The 17,776-nt window shown below is 42.2% G+C and overlaps 1 protein-coding gene across 1 annotated transcript; it reads left to right on the forward strand.

Annotated features, from left to right (window-relative positions):
* Positions 1-13,258: 13,258 nt before the first annotated feature.
* Positions 13,259-14,942, forward strand: LOC121993848. Its single transcript, XM_042548139.1, has 4 exons — positions 13,259-13,639; positions 13,749-13,976; positions 14,058-14,208; positions 14,282-14,942. Exons 1-4 carry the CDS (start codon positions 13,586-13,588, stop codon positions 14,806-14,808), a joined length of 960 nt encoding a protein of 319 aa, XP_042404073.1. The 5' UTR covers positions 13,259-13,585; the 3' UTR covers positions 14,809-14,942.
* Positions 14,943-17,776: the final 2,834 nt, after the last annotated feature.

Raw genomic sequence — 17,776 nt, forward strand, 5'->3', positions numbered from 1 at the left:
CTGATGATAGCCTTGGTAAGCGTCGAGCATACATATCAGTTCGCAGCCTGCGGTAGAGTCCACCAGCTGATCGATCCGCGGCATAGGATAAAAGTCTTTCGGGCAAGCTTTGTTGAGATCCAGAAAATCTATGCACACTCTCCATTTGTTGCCCGGCTTGGAGACTAATACTACGTTCGCCAGCCAGCTCGGGAACTGAACCTTGTTGGTGCGGGTAGCACTAACGGTCTAACCTAGGTTTTGATGAATGACAAATAGGTTAAGTTAGTTTTGTTGTTGTCTGACACTTTGATCGAGTGTGCAGGGGAAGTCCAGACAAGTCGACGGGCTGACCGGATGTCTGGCACGAAGTCCAGCTAGGTCGACGGGCTGACCGGATAGCTGGCGAGAAGTCCAAGCGGGTCGACGGGCTGACCGGACGCTTGGCGAGAAGTCCAGCTAGGTCGACGGGCTGACTAGATAGTTGGCGAGAAGTCTAGACGGGTCGACGGGTTGACCAGACGTCTGGCAGGTAAGTGAGGTAAGTCACTGGAGGGGAGTGACTGCGAGGACGCGTTCCCGGGAAGGGAACATTAGGCGTCGATCCGGCTTAGATCCATTTCGGATATCTAAGTCGAGATCGTGACTAGATTCCGGTCTCGGAAAGACAGAATCTAAGTCATATTTTTACTGTTAATTCTATTTCATAAATTGTGCTAACAATCTGTGTTGCAGAATAAATATGTGCCTCGGACTAACTCTATTTTGCAGGAAAGGAAGTTTCTGGACACAGGAGGTCCGGGCGCCCGGAGGTCCAGGCGCCCGGAGGTGAATTTTATCCAGGCCGAGTCGTCGCCACGTGGAGTTCGCTAATTAGACCTGCCACGTCGCACCAAGGCGCCCGGAAGGGATCCAGGCGCCCAGGGATGGAGCTTCTTCAACAATCAATCTGAGAACTCTTCTACTGCTGGTCCTGCTGCTCTACGTTCCTGCGACGCCAACAAAGCTCCGACAAAGTGCTCCTTCGGTATTGAGTTAATTTCTTTGTCGATTTTACTTTGTTTCACTAGCATTTCCTGTATTCATTTTATAATTATATTCGAATTGCTAGTGATTGCCCAACGAATGTGGTCAAGGACCACGGGCCTTCGAGTAGGAGTCGTCACAGGCTCCGAACGAAGTAAAAACAACTGTGTTCATTTACTTTTCCGCTGCGTAGTTTTACTCGACTTTTCGAATCGATATTCACCCCCCTCTATCGAACGATCACGATCCTACAAGTGGTATCAGAGCAGGTACCGCTCTGATTTGGTGCAACCACCAATCAGACTGGGGGTGAAATTTTTTTTCCTTTTTTTTTTTTTGTTTTCAGTTCGACGCTTAATTCTAAAACTGGTGTATCATTACTTTAATATTTTTTTTATTATTAATCTAAACTGGTGCAACACGAATCTAGATTTTTACTACTATTTTTTCTCTCTTCCCGCACTACTAATCCAAGACCAAGTCTTGGGATTTTTTGTTTCTTCTCTTTCGTCTGTGCGCAGGACTAAAATGTCTCAGACAGAAGGATTCAGCACAGTACGACCTCCACTCTTCAACGGGGATGATTTTCCGTACTGGAAAAAGCGGATGGAGGTTTACCTCAAAACAGACTTCGACCAGTGGATGAGCATTACGAGACCCTACAAAATTCCAGTGGACAACTCCGGGAATCTACTGGATCCTGAAGACTGGACAGCAGACTTGAAGAAAAAGGCATCAACAGAAAATAAAGCGATCAACACTCTACAGTGCGGATTGACAAGAGAAGAACTGAACAGAGTCGGTCCACACAAAAACGCTAAAGAGCTATGGGACAAGTTGATCGAACTGCACGAGGGAACGAGCGACGCCAAGGTAACAAAACGAGACCTGCTTTTAAATAAAATTTTTAATATAAAAATGCAGGAAGGTGAAACGGCGAATCAACTCCACGCAAGAATCAAGGACATCCTTAACGGGCTTCATGCGATAGGCCACCAGATGGAAAATAGAGACTTAATAAGGTACGCATTAAATGCTTTTCCACGTAATAGTTTGTGGGCATCAATCGTAGATGCCTGCAAAATTTCTAAAAATCTTTCTAAATTAAAATTAGATGAGCTTTTCTGTGAATTAGAATTACATGAACAAACTAATGCTGGAGCCGAAAAAGGTATAGCTTTATTTGCAGGTTCCTCCAAAGAAAAGAAGAGCAAGCCTGAGTATGAAAAAGATCCCTACCAAGACTCCGAAAATGAAGAACACCTGGTGAACCTGGTAAGAAAAATGTTCACCAGGAGAAAAAGGAGCTTCAGCACAAAGGACCTTCAGAAGATCAGTTCTCCCTCAGATTAAAAGAACGTAACTTGCTTCGGCTGCAACAAAAAGGGACATTACAAGAACGAATGCCCAAAACTGAAGTTCGATAAACCAAAGCCAACCAAAAAGAAGGCCCTCAAAGCAACGTGGGACGACTCCTCGGACGAATCAGAGGAAGAAGAGCAGAAACATCAGAGCCACCTCGCACTGATGGCCCGCGAAGCTGAAACAGAAGAAGACGGGTCTGAACCCGAAACAAGCCACGAGTTCGTACTCGTTTCCGAAGGCCCGAATGAGGTATATTTTAATTTAAACAAAAAAATTTTTAGAATTATTTCCTGTTTAAATAGTAAATTAATTAAAATAGAAAATGAAAACAAATCACTTCTTGAGGAAAATCAAGACCTCAAGGAACAAATAAAAAATTCGAATCCAACTCAAGATCTAACACTTGAGGAGGAGAATTTATCATTAGAAAATGAAATAAACAATTTAAAGGAGATGTTAGAAAAATTCACAACAAGATCAAAAAATCTAGACTTAATCCTAAATAATCAAAAGGCATGCTATAATAAAACCGGACTAGGATATAAGTCGAATTCAAATAAAACCTTCAAATCATTAATAACCCAATACAAATCAACCAATCTAGCTTGGGTTCCGAAAGCGTGCTTAACCACGCAAATAGGACTTAATCAATATTATATACTTAAAGAAAAAATACATTATATAGACTCGAATAAACCAAACCAAAATCCAAAATACAAACCTAAATTAAACTCAAAATCTAAACACCTTAATCAACAAAATAATCACCAAGTTAACTATAACTATAAAAGGAATCGACACAAACCTAAAACCAAAATTTAAATTAATGGCCAATAATTCAGGGGGAGGCTCCAGAATAGCTGACACCTCCAAAAGTTACTAACCCGGCAGGGTAATTAGGATTAGTTAAAAAGAGACTAAGTTTAACTTGAATCAATGATACTGGTGAAATTTTTGGATGATAGTACGTTAGGAAAACTTGGGCATCGCATGTCTAGAAAGATATGGTTTCGATCTGGTGCATTTGGCCAAGTGGAACTGACCGAAGCTACCCTTAAATGGATCCTAATCAGTTAGACCAAGGTTTAGTACTAAGCTCCGTGGATAGGACTATTCGGAAAACCTCGAAAGGTTAGTTACTTCTAATTACGTCCATGTGACTCACCAAGCTTAGAAGTTTATCCGAAGAATGTCTGTTTGTAGAGACCAAAACTAAACCTGAATCTAACACAAGTTAAACCAAAACTCAATAATTAAAAATCCAATTTCATCTCGCAAAATCATAGGATTCCCTGATTGATAATATAGATCGGGTGAGATGAATAAGACTTAAATTTTAATTTTAAACTTAAAAATTAATTTCAAAATTTTAATTTTAAACTTAAAAATTAATTTCAAAATTTTAATTTTAAACTTAAAATTAATTTCAAAATTTTTTTTTAATCTTAAAATTAATTTCAAAACATTAATTTTAAACTTAAAATTAATTTCAAAATTTTAATTTTAAACTTAAAAATTAATTTCAAAATTTTAATTTTAAACTTAAAATTAATTTCAAAAAAAAATTTTAATCTTAAAATTAATTTCAAAACTTTAATTTTAAACTTAAAAATTAATTTCAAAATTTTAATTTGTTTTAACTTAAAAATTATTTTCAAAATTTTAATTTTAAACTTAATTTCAAAATTTTAATTTTAAACTTAATTTCAAAACTTTAATTTTAAACTTAAAATTAATTTCAAAACTTTAATTTTAAACTTAAAATTAATTTCAAAATTTTAATTTTAAACTTAAAAATTAATCTCAATTTTAAACTTAAAAATTAATGTCAAAACTCCAATTTTAAACTTAAAATTTTATCTGGTCATAAATAAAAAGACTAACGTTAAATCCTACTTACTGTAGGAAACTAAGTGGATTTTGGACAGTGGTTGCTCCAAACATATGACTGGAGATCACACCAAGTTCACTCAACTCACTTACAAATGCTTAGGAACAGTTGCCTTTGAAACAACGGCAAACTCAAGGTAATTGGTATAGGTAATATTGAATTAAAAATAGACTTTATAATTACAAATGTTTTACTTGTTGAAAATTTTAAATACAACCTTCTGAGTATAAGTCAATTATGTGATACTAGGTATAAGGTTAAATTTCTATCCACAGAGTGTTTAATCAAACATCTAGATACTCCCACCATAAGCCTAAAAGGTTTTAGAAAAGACAACATCTATGCCATCAACTTAACCACTTCTTCCATTAAGTGTTACTACACAAAAAGAAGAAACATGGTTATGGCATAGAAGAATGTCTCACACCAACTTTCGAAATATAAGTAAACTAAATGGACTTGTGAGAGGCTTACCAAAATTACCTAACTTAGATTCAACCATATGTAATGCTTGTCAACAAGGTAAACAAACTAAATCCACTCACAAACAAACAAATCAACCACAAACTAACTCAATATTAGAACTTCTACATTTAGACCTTTTTAACTCCCATGGAGTCAAATCTATAAATGGAAACTTATATTGTTTAGTAATTATAGATGATTATTCTAGGTTTACTTGGGTAAAATTCTTAAAATATAAAGATGAAACTTTTGAAATTTTTATAAATTTCTGCAAACAAATTGAAAACGAAAAAGATATTAAAATTAAAAGAATCAGGAGTGACAACGGGGGAGAATTTAAAAATCACAACTTTAACAGTTTTTGTCTTGAAAATGGTTACCATCATGAATTTTCATGCCCTAAAACCCCCCAACAGAATGGGATTGTAGAAAGAAAAAATAGAACCTTACTTGAAGCCTCTAGAACAATGTTAAATGAGTATAACCTACCTAAATACTTTTGGGCAGAAGCTGTTAGTACAGCCTGCTATGTACAGAACAGAACTACAATAAATAAAACCCATAACAAAACCTTCTTCGAAATATTTTATAATAAACAACCCAATATAAAATATTTTAAAGTGTTTGGGTGCCCAGTTTTCATCTTAAATACAAGAGAACACTTAGGAAAATTCTCCTCTAAAATTGAAAATGGAATTTTTGTAGGATATTCCCTAAATAGTAGAGGCTATAGAATTTACAATAAGGTTACCTTAAAAATTGAAGAAACTACTAATGTAAAATTTGAAGAAACTAAACAAATCTTAGAACTTACACAACCACCTGAATTTGTTCCAGAAACCAACCAAACTCTAAGTCATGAAGAAGAGGAACAACATCAAGAAAATGAACCCCCTAGAACTATAAGAGTGAATCCCAACCATCCAACTGATTAAATAATTGGTGACCCAGACCTAAGAGTTCAAACCAGATCATCTTTTAGAAACTTGAGTCAAATCTCCTTAATTTCAAAAATAGAACCCAAAACAGTGGATGAATCCCTACTAGACCCAGACTGGATTATAGCTATGCAAGAAGAACTAGCCCAATTTGAGCGTAATGAAGTTTGGGACCTAGTACCACCACCTAAGAATAAGAAAATAATAGAAACAAAATGGGTATTCAGAAACAAATTAAGTAAAACTGGGGAAATTACTAGAAATAAGGCTAGGCTAGTTGCCAAAGGGTTTAGTCAGGTTGAAGGGCTTGACTATGATGAGACCTATGCCCCAGTAGCCAAATTAGAATCCATTAGAATGTTACTAAGTTATGCAGCCCATAAGGGATTCAAACTATACCAAATGGATGTTAAGTCTGCCTTTCTTAATGGACTAATTAAAGAAGAAATTTATGTAGGTCAACCTCCTGGGTTTGAAAGTCTAGAACACCCTGATTATGTATTTAAGTTAAAGAAAGCGTTATATGGGCTTAAACAAGCACCCAGAGCATGGTATGAAAGGCTAACATCTTACTTAACATCTAAAGGATTCAACCAAGGTCAAATTGACCCAACCTTGTTTGTTAAATCATTAAATACAGACATATTTATTGCACAAATATATGTAGATGATATAATATTTGGTTCAACAAATTCAGATTTTTTTAGAGGAATTTATTAATCTAATGGAAAAAGAATTTGAAATGAGCCTAGTAGGAAAATTAACTTATTTCTTAGGATTACAAATCAAACAAACAAATGAAAGAAATTATATTTATCAACACAAATACACTAAAGAATTACTTAAAAAATTCGGGATGGAAAATACAAAAGAAATAAAAACACATATGGCAGTAAACACAATCTTAGATAATGACCCAAATGGAAAATCAGTTGACTTAAAATATTATAGGAGTGCAATAGGTAGCCTACTGTACTTAACTGCAAGCCGACCTGATATTTTATTTGCAGTTAGCATGTGTGCTAGATACCAAACTTGTGCTAAGGAATCCCATTTGACACAAGTTAAAAGATTTTTTAGATATCTTAAAGGAACAACAAATGTAGGAATTTGGTATCCTAGGACCAATAATTTTGAACTAATAGGGTATTCTGACTCAGATTATGCTGGATGTAAATTAGACCGCAAAAGCACAAGTGGTGGATGCCAATTATTAGGTTCATCACTTGTTAGCAGGTTTAGTAGAAAGCAACATTGTGTTGCTCTATCTACAACTGAGTCAGAATACATAGCTATAGGTGAATGTGTTGCACAATTATTATGGATGATGCATACTCTAAAAGATTTCAACTTAAACATCACAAATGTAAAAGTATTAATTGACAATATAAGTTCAATTAACTTAACCAAGAACCCTGTGCATCATTCAAGAACCAAACATATTGAAATTAGGCACCACTTTATCAGGGATCATGTTACTAAAGGTGATATTGAACTCAAATACATTGAGTCCAAATCAAATTTAGCTGACATTTTCACAAAACCACTCCCTGAAAGTGAGTTTAGCAACTTACGTCGAAAATTAGGGATGTGCTCAATAGACTAGGATTTTTTAAAAATTGTTTTCAAAATAAATGTTTTCAAATTATAAGTTAAACTTGTTTGTTTTCAAAACTTTCCTATTTTTAGTTTTTCAAAAACGGTTTTGGCCTTAGACTAGTTTTGAATCCTTAGAAAGCATGTACCCATAGGACTAGTTTTTGAGCATCTCACCAACACCTTAGGTTTACCTTGCTTGTGTTTGACAAACATAGAAAGGGGTGAGATGCATAGGCCAACTGTCTGGACTTAAGATGCTTATTTCAGTGCATCAGCATAAGTCTGGACGTTAAATACAAATCAGACAGTAATCAGATTAAGATCATCAGTCAAGTCAAACACTGACTGTTTATAATCACCTTAATCTGACTAACCAAGTGAAAGCTACTATCTTCTGATAGTTAGTTAGTACCTAATTGGTTAGACAACTGTTTAAATTTAAGTATCAAGTTCAGGGGAGAAATTAATTAAAATTCTGTGTGTTTGAAAAATGCTTTTTAAAACTAATTTATGTTTGAACATTAGTTTACAAAAAGTTTAATTTAACTGAGTGTTTGAAAAACTTGGAAGTTTAATCCCACCTAATTTTTAAACCTGATTGCAAATTCAGCTTTGTAACATATGCTTGAAAATTAAACTTTCCAAATTTAGCTTTTATCAAATTTATTTTGGCAAATTTAATCTTACTTGTTTAATTTTTGCTTTGTTTTGAAAAATTGAAGTTGAAAATTTATTTTTTTTTAAAAGTAAATGTTACTTAAACTTGAAAAGAAAATTTGAAAAACCTGATTTAAAAATTTTACACACTTGAAAAGTTAAACTTGATTAACTTTAAATTTATACTTTTCAAAATTCAACTTGTCTCCCCCAAGTCAACTTGATTTTTTTACTTAGATTTAAAAATTGTACTTTTATCTTTGAATTTTGAACCAAACTCAGATATTTTTTCAAGATTAGCTGTGCTTATTTTTTACAGTAACTCTACACTATGATTGCTTACCCTTGTTCTTTTTTATGAATGCCAAAGGGGGAGGGTTAGGTGGTTAAGTTAGATAAACCAAAATTGAAAACACTAAAACTAACTTTAAAACCGATGTACTTGTTTTTTGCGTTCTTTCACTAACTTAACCATGTTGTCATTCCATCAAAAAGGGGGAGATTGTTGGTGCGGGTAGCACTAACAGTCTAACCTAGGTTTTGATGAATGACAAATAGGTTAAGTTAGTTTTGTTGTTGTCTGACACTTTGATCGAGTGTGCAGGGGAAGTCAAGACAGGTCGACGGGCTGACCGGATGTCTGGCACAAAGTCCAGCTAGGTCGACGGGCTGACCGGATAGCTGGCGAGAAGTCCAAGCGGGTCGACGGGCTGACCGGACGCTTGGCGAGAAGTCCAGCTAGGTCGGCGAGAAGTCCAGACGGGTCGACGGGCTGACCGGACGTCTGGCAGGTAAGTGAGGTAAGTCACTGGAGGGGAGTGACTGCGAGGACGCGTTCCCGGGAAGGGAACATTAGGCGTCGATTCGGCTTAGATCCATTTAGGATATCTAAGTCGAGATCGTGACTAGATTCCGGTCTCGGAAAGACGGAATCTAAGTCATATTTTTACTGTTAATTCTATTTCATAAATTGTGCTAACAATCTGTGTTGCAGAATACATATGTGCCTCGGACTAACTCTGTTTTGCAGGAAAGGAAGTTTCTGGAAACAGGAGGTCCGGGCGCCCGGAAGGGATCCGGGCGCCCGGAGGTGAATTTTATCCAGGCCGAGTCGTCGCCACGTGGAGTTCGCTGATTAGACCTGCCACATTGCACCAGGACGCCCGGAAGGGATCCAGGCGCCCGGAGCAGCATATAAAAGAAGCCTCAGGGATGGAGCTTCTTCAACAATCAATCTGAGAACTCTTCTACTGCTGGTCCTGCTGCTCTACGTTCCTGCGACGCCAACAAAGCTCCGACAAAGTGCTCCTTCGGTTTTTAGTTAATTTCTTTGTCGATTTTACTTTGTTTCAATAGCATTTCCTGTATTCATTTTGTAATTATATTCGAATTGCTAGTGATTGCCCAACGAAAGTGGTCAAGGACCACGGGCCTTCGAGTAGGAGTCGTCACAGGCTCCGAACGAAGTAAAAACAACTGTGTTCATTTACTTTTCCGCTGCGTAGTTTTACTCGACTTTTCGAATCGATATTCACCCCCCCTCTATCGAACGATCACGGTCCTAGAAACCTCGCGTACATGGCCGGCCTCCAAAAGCTTCTCAACTTCCGCCCGGATGATGACATTCTGTTCGGCGCTGAAATCCCTTTTTCTCTGCTTCACCGGCCGAGCATCCGGTCGGACATGTAGCTCATGCTGCGCTATGCTTGGCGAAATTTCGGGCAGCTCGTGCGTCGACCAGACGAAGGCATTACAGTTTCTCCGGAGGCATTTGATCACTTCATGTTTCTGGCCTGCCTCCAGGTCGGGCGCAACGAACGTCGTGGCCTCCGCTCGAGTTGGGTGAATCTGCACTTCCTCTTTTTCTTCATAAACTAGAGAGGGAGGCTTTTCAGTTATAGCGTTCACCTCGATCCGTGGCGACTTCCGAGCGGAATTGGCTTCTGCTCGGACCATCTCGATGTAGCATCGCCGAGTTGCTAGTTGATCTCCCCGTACTTCTCCCATTTTGTCCTCGACGGGGAACTTGATCTTCTAGTGGAAGGTGGAGACGGCCGCTCGGAACTCGCTGAGCGTCGGTCGTCCCAAAATGACGTTGTATGATGAGGGAGAGTCGACCACCACGAAGTTTGCTGTCCGCGTCCTCCTGAGCGGCTCTTCTCCCAGTGAGATAGCCAGCCGGATTTGTCCGACCGGCAGGACTTCATTGCCCGTAAACCCGTAGAGGGGGGTTGTCATGGGCAGCAGCTCTGCGCGGTCGATTTGCAGTTGATCGAACGCCTTTTTGAATATGATGTTGACCGAACTTCCTGTGTCAATAAAAACGCAGTGAATAGTGTAGTTGGCTATTACCGCTTTGATGAGCAGAGCGTCGTCGTGGGGCACTTCAACTCCTTCCAAGTCCCCGGCCCGAAACTGATTTCGGGTCCGCTCGCCCGTTCCTGGCTGCAGCCGACCGCATGGATCTGGAGTTGCCGGACGCTCGCCTTCCGTGCTCGGTTGGAATCTCCTCCGGTCGGACCACCAGCTATGATGTTGATCTCGCCTCGGGAAGTATTACTTCTATTTTCTTCTTCCCGAGCGGTCGGTCAGGGTCGTTCTCTAGACATCCAGAGATTCTCCCGCCTCGGAGAGCGATGCCGCTCGGGCGTCTGTTGTTGTCGCCTGTCAACTATCGTCCGATCGGCTTCACGAGGCCTCTGCCGCCTGTCGGCTGATGGCGACCGACGATCGCCGCCTCTGGGAACGGGGTGGGCGATTAGAGGAAGACTACGGCAATCCATGGTGTTATGTGTGTCCGTCCGGTAGAAGGAGCAGAACATTGGGGTCCATCTCTTCTTTGGCTTGGGTCGCGCGGCAGCTACCTCTTGCACGTGGGACCTAGCATGGGGGGAGCGGATTGCTTCGGCCCTTGGTCCTCTGGGTGGCTGATGAGCAGCGTGCGGCTTCCGTTCGGCAGGAGGAGCCCGCTCAGCTGGAGTTTCTTTTTTCCGGCCGCTTACGCTTCCTCCACGTTGATGTATTCGTTGGCCCGGTGTAGCATGTGGTCGTAGTCTCGGGGCGACTTCTGAATGAGTGATCGGAAGAAATCCCCATCCACGAGGCCTTGTGTGAAGGCATTCATCATGGTCTCCGAGGTGGCCGTTGGAATATCCATGGCCACTCTGTTGAACCGCTGGATGTAGGCTCGGAGAGATTCGCGGGCTTCCTGTTTGATGGCAAACAGACTAACACTGGTTTTTTGATAGCGCCGACTGCTTGCGAAGTGGTGGAGGAAGGCCGTACGGAAGTCTTTGAAGCTTGTGATAGATCCATCCGGCAACCTCCGAAACCACCGTTGAGCCGATCCGGAGAGGGTGGTGAGGAAAACTCGACACTTCACCCCATCTGTGTATTGATGCAGGGTTGCAGTGTTATCAAATTTACCCAAATGATCATCCGGGTCGCTGGTTCCATTGTACTCGCCGATCGTCGGAGGCACATAGTGCTTGGGCAGAGGGTCTCGTAGAATAGCCTCTGAAAATTGACGGTTGATCCGCTCGGGCGATGCGTCCGCTTGGGGGGCTTTCCCTTTTCTGCTATCTCGTCTTGGCATTTCATCCGAAGATGATCCCCGATCTCGATTAGTTGTTGCGGCTTCAGGAGTGCGGAATAGAGCTCGATGGAATGCAACGGTGGCCTGAGATGCTTCCGCTCGGCCACCTGATGCTGATGTGGCTTGCTGCTCAGGCCGCTCGGCTGGTGCCTTTTGTTTTTGTTCCACAAGCTTAGCGGCCCTCAACTCGATCAGAGCGTCAAGTTCCTCCGTGGAAAGCGTCACCGTGTGCTGTCATCCAGCCTCGTCCATTGTTTCCGTTCGGATGCAGGAGCGTTCCTACAGACGGCGCCAAATTGATCATGTCTGAAAACTGAATCAATGGACGCTGGGCACGTGGCGCTCTCCGGTTGCTACCGTGAGTCTTCGACTGCTGGTACGCACTTCCGGCGATCCTGCACAGAAGTCGGCCCGGGAAGGGGTTCCCAGTGGTGACCCTCCGACGCTCAAGTCAGGCAAGCTAACAATGAAGAAGTGGCTGCAAAAATTGTAGAACGCGTACCTCCGGCGAAGTATAAGGCTCCTTATATAGAGCGGTGAAAGAGCTCATGCACACCTACCGAGGCAAATACGTGTCCTTAGCCCATACCTCGGTATGTGTTTGTCAGAAAGCTCACCTGACACCATACTGCTACAGTCCAGGCACGTCTTCGATGGGACAGCAAAACACCTTGCCGCCAGATTTGGAGTATGGCCTAGTCATAGGACTAGACAGCTGTCATAAGATGTTCCTTGTCCTTCTCTCCCTACTCCATGCCGGGGCGTCCGGCCGGCCGGCACTCATCTTCCGTCCGGCCGACCGGCACTTATCTCCCGTCCGGCCGGCCGGCATTCATCTCACGTCCGGCCGGTCGGCATTCACCTCACGTCCGGCCGGCCTGCATTCACATCACGTCCGGCCCTCCATATGCATCGGTATGCTGGGGAGATCCTCGGTAAGGTGCTATGTGGGGATTGCTAGCAGTATGTTACTTTATGTCTACGGTCGAGCATGACTTCCGCTCGGCCCTTCATTACTGTTCAATCGAGCGCCGGAACCCCGACCCCTGTCGGAGCGCCTTTTGCCATTGGTTATTCACCGGTCGACCGGCCGGGAGGTTGGCCCATCCTTCTCCGGTCGGCCGACCGGTCCGCCCTTCTCCGGTCGGCCACCTGACCCTTTGACTTCCATGTGGCATTGACCCCTCAAAATGAGGATCCCCTGTTCTAACCGCCGGATCAATTATAATTGTACGGACCAGTCGGCCACCTGGTCCTTTGACTTCCACGTGACGTTGAACCCTCAAAATGAGGGTCTTCTGTTCTAATCGCCGGATCAATTATAATTGTAATAGTCGACTAAGAACAATATCGAAGGTAAAAATGAAATTGAGTATATAATTTAATAATTTTAAAATTAGATATCTTATTTAGGTATTTTGGAAACTTTATTAGGTCAGGTAACAAGCTGAAAAAATAAGCATGCGGGGAGGAAAAGACATAGATGGGAGAAGAGCGCAAAAGATGCGGGAGATCACTAACAAATATAAGGTTGCATATTTGTTCCAGATAAAAAAAACATAGATTAAGTTTTTTAAACAAATAAAATACATAATTTTAAAAATAATTTAAAATACAATAAATAAAAATAAAATAATTTAAAATTTAAAATAAACATTTTTTAAAATATATATAAATATAAATAAAATATTAAAAATCAGAGGGCCTAATATAATTGAGCCCTATGCAATAGGCCTTGAGCCCGAACTGCAGCCTACGGTTTCTTACCTATTGACGACGACCACGGCACACAACACCCGACCCCCGGCAGAACGACGGCGGTGAGAACTCAAACGTGTCTTCCCCGGACGATGGACCGAGACGTGCCCACTGCTGATGCGAACACGTGGCAACCCTCTGTTACTCCACGCTCGATCACTCTCCAGACCAACGTTCTCAGAGCGCAGGATCATGCTTCACTGCCGCCGCTCGTGGATCCCCGATAACTCATCCACGCCCTCCCACCGCCTAGAAATCTCACCTCTTCCCATCCGCAATCCGTCAAATGAGTAGAAGATCCGGTGAGTTACGATGGAGCAAAGGATGGAGGAGAAGACCAAGCCTGAGACGAAGGTGGAGATCCAGGTGGCGCTCTTGCTTAGGCTTAGCTCCTCCTCATCCATTTCAACTCGTGGTTTTCTCTTGCTGATTAATGGTTCTTCCATTGCACTGGTCATGACTCGATCGAGCGTAGGAAAGGGGAGATGTTTTCTTCTTCTACAGGCCCAAGGTCAACAAGGAGGAAGCCCGGAGCCCACATGACGTGCAGAGACTCTACGTCGTGTTGCGGCCGGAGTCCGGCGAGCGGTCGGTGGAGGATAAGCAGTCAACGGATTCGGGCAAGGAAGGTAGTACCAGATCTGAAGACGAGGAGAACACGAAAGGTGATGGCGACCCAAAGGAAGGCGGCTATGGCAGAGAAGTTGGTTCGGTTTCTTTCGAATCAATTTGAGAAAAAGAGAAGCAATTGACATGTGTTTGGATTTTGTTGATCGATTGTCAGGAAGTGAACATCGAACAGCAGCCGTTGCTCCGCTTAATTGTGATGGGGAAGAAGGGCTTACCGGATCCAGAGAAGCGAGGCCGGCCGTTCTGGGGTTTTGTGGAGCTCGTAACGACCAAAGAGGGAGATATCAAGGAGGCTCTTAAAGAAGGTACCGGATTTGTCTCTTCTGCATTCCATCGAACACCCTGAGGGCGTTTATTGTTGCCTCCTTGATAACGCAGAGGAGTACGAGACAACGACTCGCGGCCACCGCCACAAGCCTCCGGCGCGCGCTCTGGCAGAAGGCGTGTACCGGATTCTTCGGCACGAGTCCCGGCGGCAGATGCACACCCACCTGGTCTACAAGCTCGAGTTCCCGCCGGGAGACGCCGAGAATGACTCTCTGGAGGCGTTCAACCTCGAGCGCGAGGCCTCCTACCTCATCCAGATCAAGAACCCGGAACATGGCGACGGCGGCGGGCGGGCGTCCAACAGCTTCAGAGGGCTTCCGAGGAAGCGTCGCGCGTCGTACCCGGCGCATCTCCAGGGCCGGATGGGGAATCGGCGGTTCGTGCCGGCGGACCCGCCGGACTTCCTGAACTATGAAGGGTGCGAGCTGCTGCTGATCGCGGCGTCGGACGACGTGGAGGAGGAGCTGGGTTTAGTGCTGAAGACGGAGTGCGAGGCAGACCCCGACTGTTCGGATCTGCTGCGGCTGGTGGGCGACACCGTCGACACCAAGCCTCTCCTTAGAGGCACCTGGGACTGACTCGTGTCTGGTCTCTCCCCTTTTGTTTGTCCTCGACCCTGTTTGCTGTGTCTTCTGGCTCCTCTTTTGTGTGTCCGAGAGCACGACGTCGAACAAGTGCGGTGACAGTTGTGTAACGTCCGTAAGCATAAGAATAAACATTATTAATCTAAATGATAAAATTTTACTTAGAAAAAAGGGTAAAAAAGTTTAGGGTTTTTCAAAATTTTTGAAATCTAATTTTTGCGATCCGATTGGGATCGTAAACATTCAGAAATGTCACGACTCAGGAGAACGAGCCCTGTCGTTTCTACACAGACCATATTTTAAAACAAAAATAAAATATTTTGTTATAATATTTTTTTATTTTTATATTGTTATTGTAGGTAAAATGTATACTATCAAGTATACAGTTTCGTGGAATATATAGTTACTATAGAAAGTTAGTTATTATAACGTGTAGAAAAATAATTTAATTTAATAAAAATATTTTTATATAAAAAATTATTATTTCTGTTACAGATATTTCAATTTTATTAAAATTATTTTTAATATGATAACATTTATCACAAAAAAATATAGTAATTGTTCATTACTTATATTGTTGTAATGAGCAATTTTGATAAGTTAATAAAAAAAAATTGATATAAATGTATTTTATATAAAGATTAAATTTTTAATTAAGTTAAATTTATTTATTTTTATACAGCTTCACGCAGGTTATGCATGATGAAATCATATCGAAATCTAGGGTGTATGTTTAAAATACAGCAAGATTTTGGGGCATTATGAAATTCGATCTAATAATAAAGATGAATTATGAAATTTGATCTAATAATAAAGGTGAATGTTGATGATGTAGAATCGAAAAAAATTTAGATATCTTCATAATTATATGATATTGTCCACTTTGGGCCTAAGACAAAGGACCAAAGGCTTTCCCAAGATATTGTCCATTTTAGGCCTAAGTCCTCATGATTTTGCTCTTGGGCTTTCCCCAAAAGGTCTCATGTCAATGGAGATATATTTTTTCTTATAAATCCATGATCTTTCCCATATATTTTCAATATTTTCAATATGAGATTATATTTGTAACCTTGTAAATCCCAACAGATTAGGATTTGTAAAAGGAAGAAGAAATTTCATTTTGCCACAAAAGAGTTGTTTAGTTTTACATTTCTACTTATAATGTGCTAGACCATAAATCTTTTCGAACATTGTGAAATCAAATCATTTTCACCCGTTGGCCTTTGTCTCAATTCTGGTTGATCCTTTCTGGAAGTAAAAAAATGGTAGAGGGATATAGAAGCTTAAAAAGATAGATTGTCGGGGCTGATGTAGTTAGAATATTGATCGAGTTATGACTCATAGGGGAGGATATGATGAGTTTTTTTCCTATATTGATCAAATCGAGAGGTCAACCTTATCTACAAATAGCGATCGGACTGTCTCGGTCCATGTTACCTTGATACTCAAGACAGGTCCTAAAAATATATAATGAGCCGAATAAATAGTAGAATAATGAAGTGTGTGGAGAATAAGCATAGAAAACGTACCCCTGACTTAGGAGACGCCTTCTAGTAGGCCAGTGAGTTGGTCGTGATGTTAATCGAGTCGTTGTGACCCAGAAGAGTCGATGAATATGAGTTAGATGAAGAGCTGGATTTGACAACATGAATCCGAACGTGGCATGGATCTAGAAGGCGACATGCAGACTGAAATATAATAGTGGCATGTAGGTCGAAATATAATAGCGACTCACATATCGGAATGGCATGAAGGCTAAATCATAACAGTGGCTCGAAGGCTACAATGTCAAAAGACAGCAACGGCTTCAGAAATGCACGGTAATGAAGATCAGACATCGGATCATAAGACAAGGGTGTTGGCTGAGTATATGGTAGCAACGGATTTGTCCTGGAGGTGGCCGAATCAGCAACTAGAAATCGTAGGGTGACAACAGTAGTGGCTAGGGATACAGACAGAGAGGGAGAGGGGGCGAAGTCCCACTAGAGGTAGTGATGGCGGCCTGTGATGGTGAGGGCTCAACCACTAGTGCTAGGGGGCCCGTGGCATGAGACGGTGTGACCGTCGACGTCAAAGATGGAGTTGCTCCGAGGGTCACATGCAAGAGAATAAAAAGGGTGGCCTCCGTGTAGGAGAAGGCGACTAACCATGAAGGTTGCCGGTGTTAGAGGCAGTCGACATCGAAGGAGGCCAGGGGCCAACAAAGAAAGGCACGGTGCACGTGGAGAAGGAAGCCAGCGTCACTTGCATGCGTAAGGAGAAAGGGGAAGAGGAGACGACATTGTCGGTGATTCCAAAGCCCTATCCTGGTGGCAGCGTGCATGAGAGGAGAGCATGCGGTTGACCGACAAAGGGTTGGCCGACGAAGAGGTAACAGCAGAGAGGGCGGTTGCGTGGCTATGCCTATGACAACAACGTCCGTGAAGTTGAGCCCCATGACATTTGTGAGGAGGAAGAGAGAGAGAGGGACGGTGAATGAGCGGATTCGGCAATCAACAAAGGAGCAACGCAGCCCGACAGATGGCCCCGGTGAGAGAAGAGGCAGCACCCCCTTATTTCCCTCCCCTTCAAGAAGAGAACCCCAAAACCCACAAAAAGCCCCTCCCCAATGCCCCTCATGCTCATCTCTCCTCATCTCTACTCACCGTACCACAAGCCTTCCCTTCAAGTCTAGTCGAAGGAGGTGTAAGTTCGACTGACTAAATAGCGTATCGTAAGGCTAATCTCTCTTAGCTATAGAGTCAAATCGCTAGGTCCATCATATAAGATCGAGCAAGTAGTTGTGGCAATGTCGAGCGAGTGATGAAAGCAGTGTCAAACAAATGTCAAGCGGACAATCGGCCGAATGCCGAGATGGCGATCGGGCAATCGGGCGAATGTCAAGCGAGCGATCGAGCGAATGCCAAACGGGCAATCGAGCAATGTCGAGCTGATAGTAGGGTGATACTGAGAGGATGCTGAG

This window comes from Zingiber officinale, chromosome 6A (genome assembly GCF_018446385.1).
Source record: "Zingiber officinale cultivar Zhangliang chromosome 6A, Zo_v1.1, whole genome shotgun sequence".
Classification (NCBI taxonomy): Eukaryota; Viridiplantae; Streptophyta; class Magnoliopsida; order Zingiberales; family Zingiberaceae; genus Zingiber; species Zingiber officinale.

Excerpts from the sequence above, each read along its gene's own strand:
- LOC121993848 (XM_042548139.1), top strand. The coding sequence starts at position 13,586 with ATGGAGCAAAGGATGGAGGAGAAGACCAAGCCTGAGACGAAGGTGGAG. Across the intron at positions 13,640-13,748 it reads AGACGAAGGTGGAGATCCAG|GAAAGGGGAGATGTTTTCTT; the intron begins GTGGCGCTCTTG and ends GATCGAGCGTAG. Across the intron at positions 13,977-14,057 it reads AAGGCGGCTATGGCAGAGAA|GAAGTGAACATCGAACAGCA; the intron begins GTTGGTTCGGTT and ends ATCGATTGTCAG.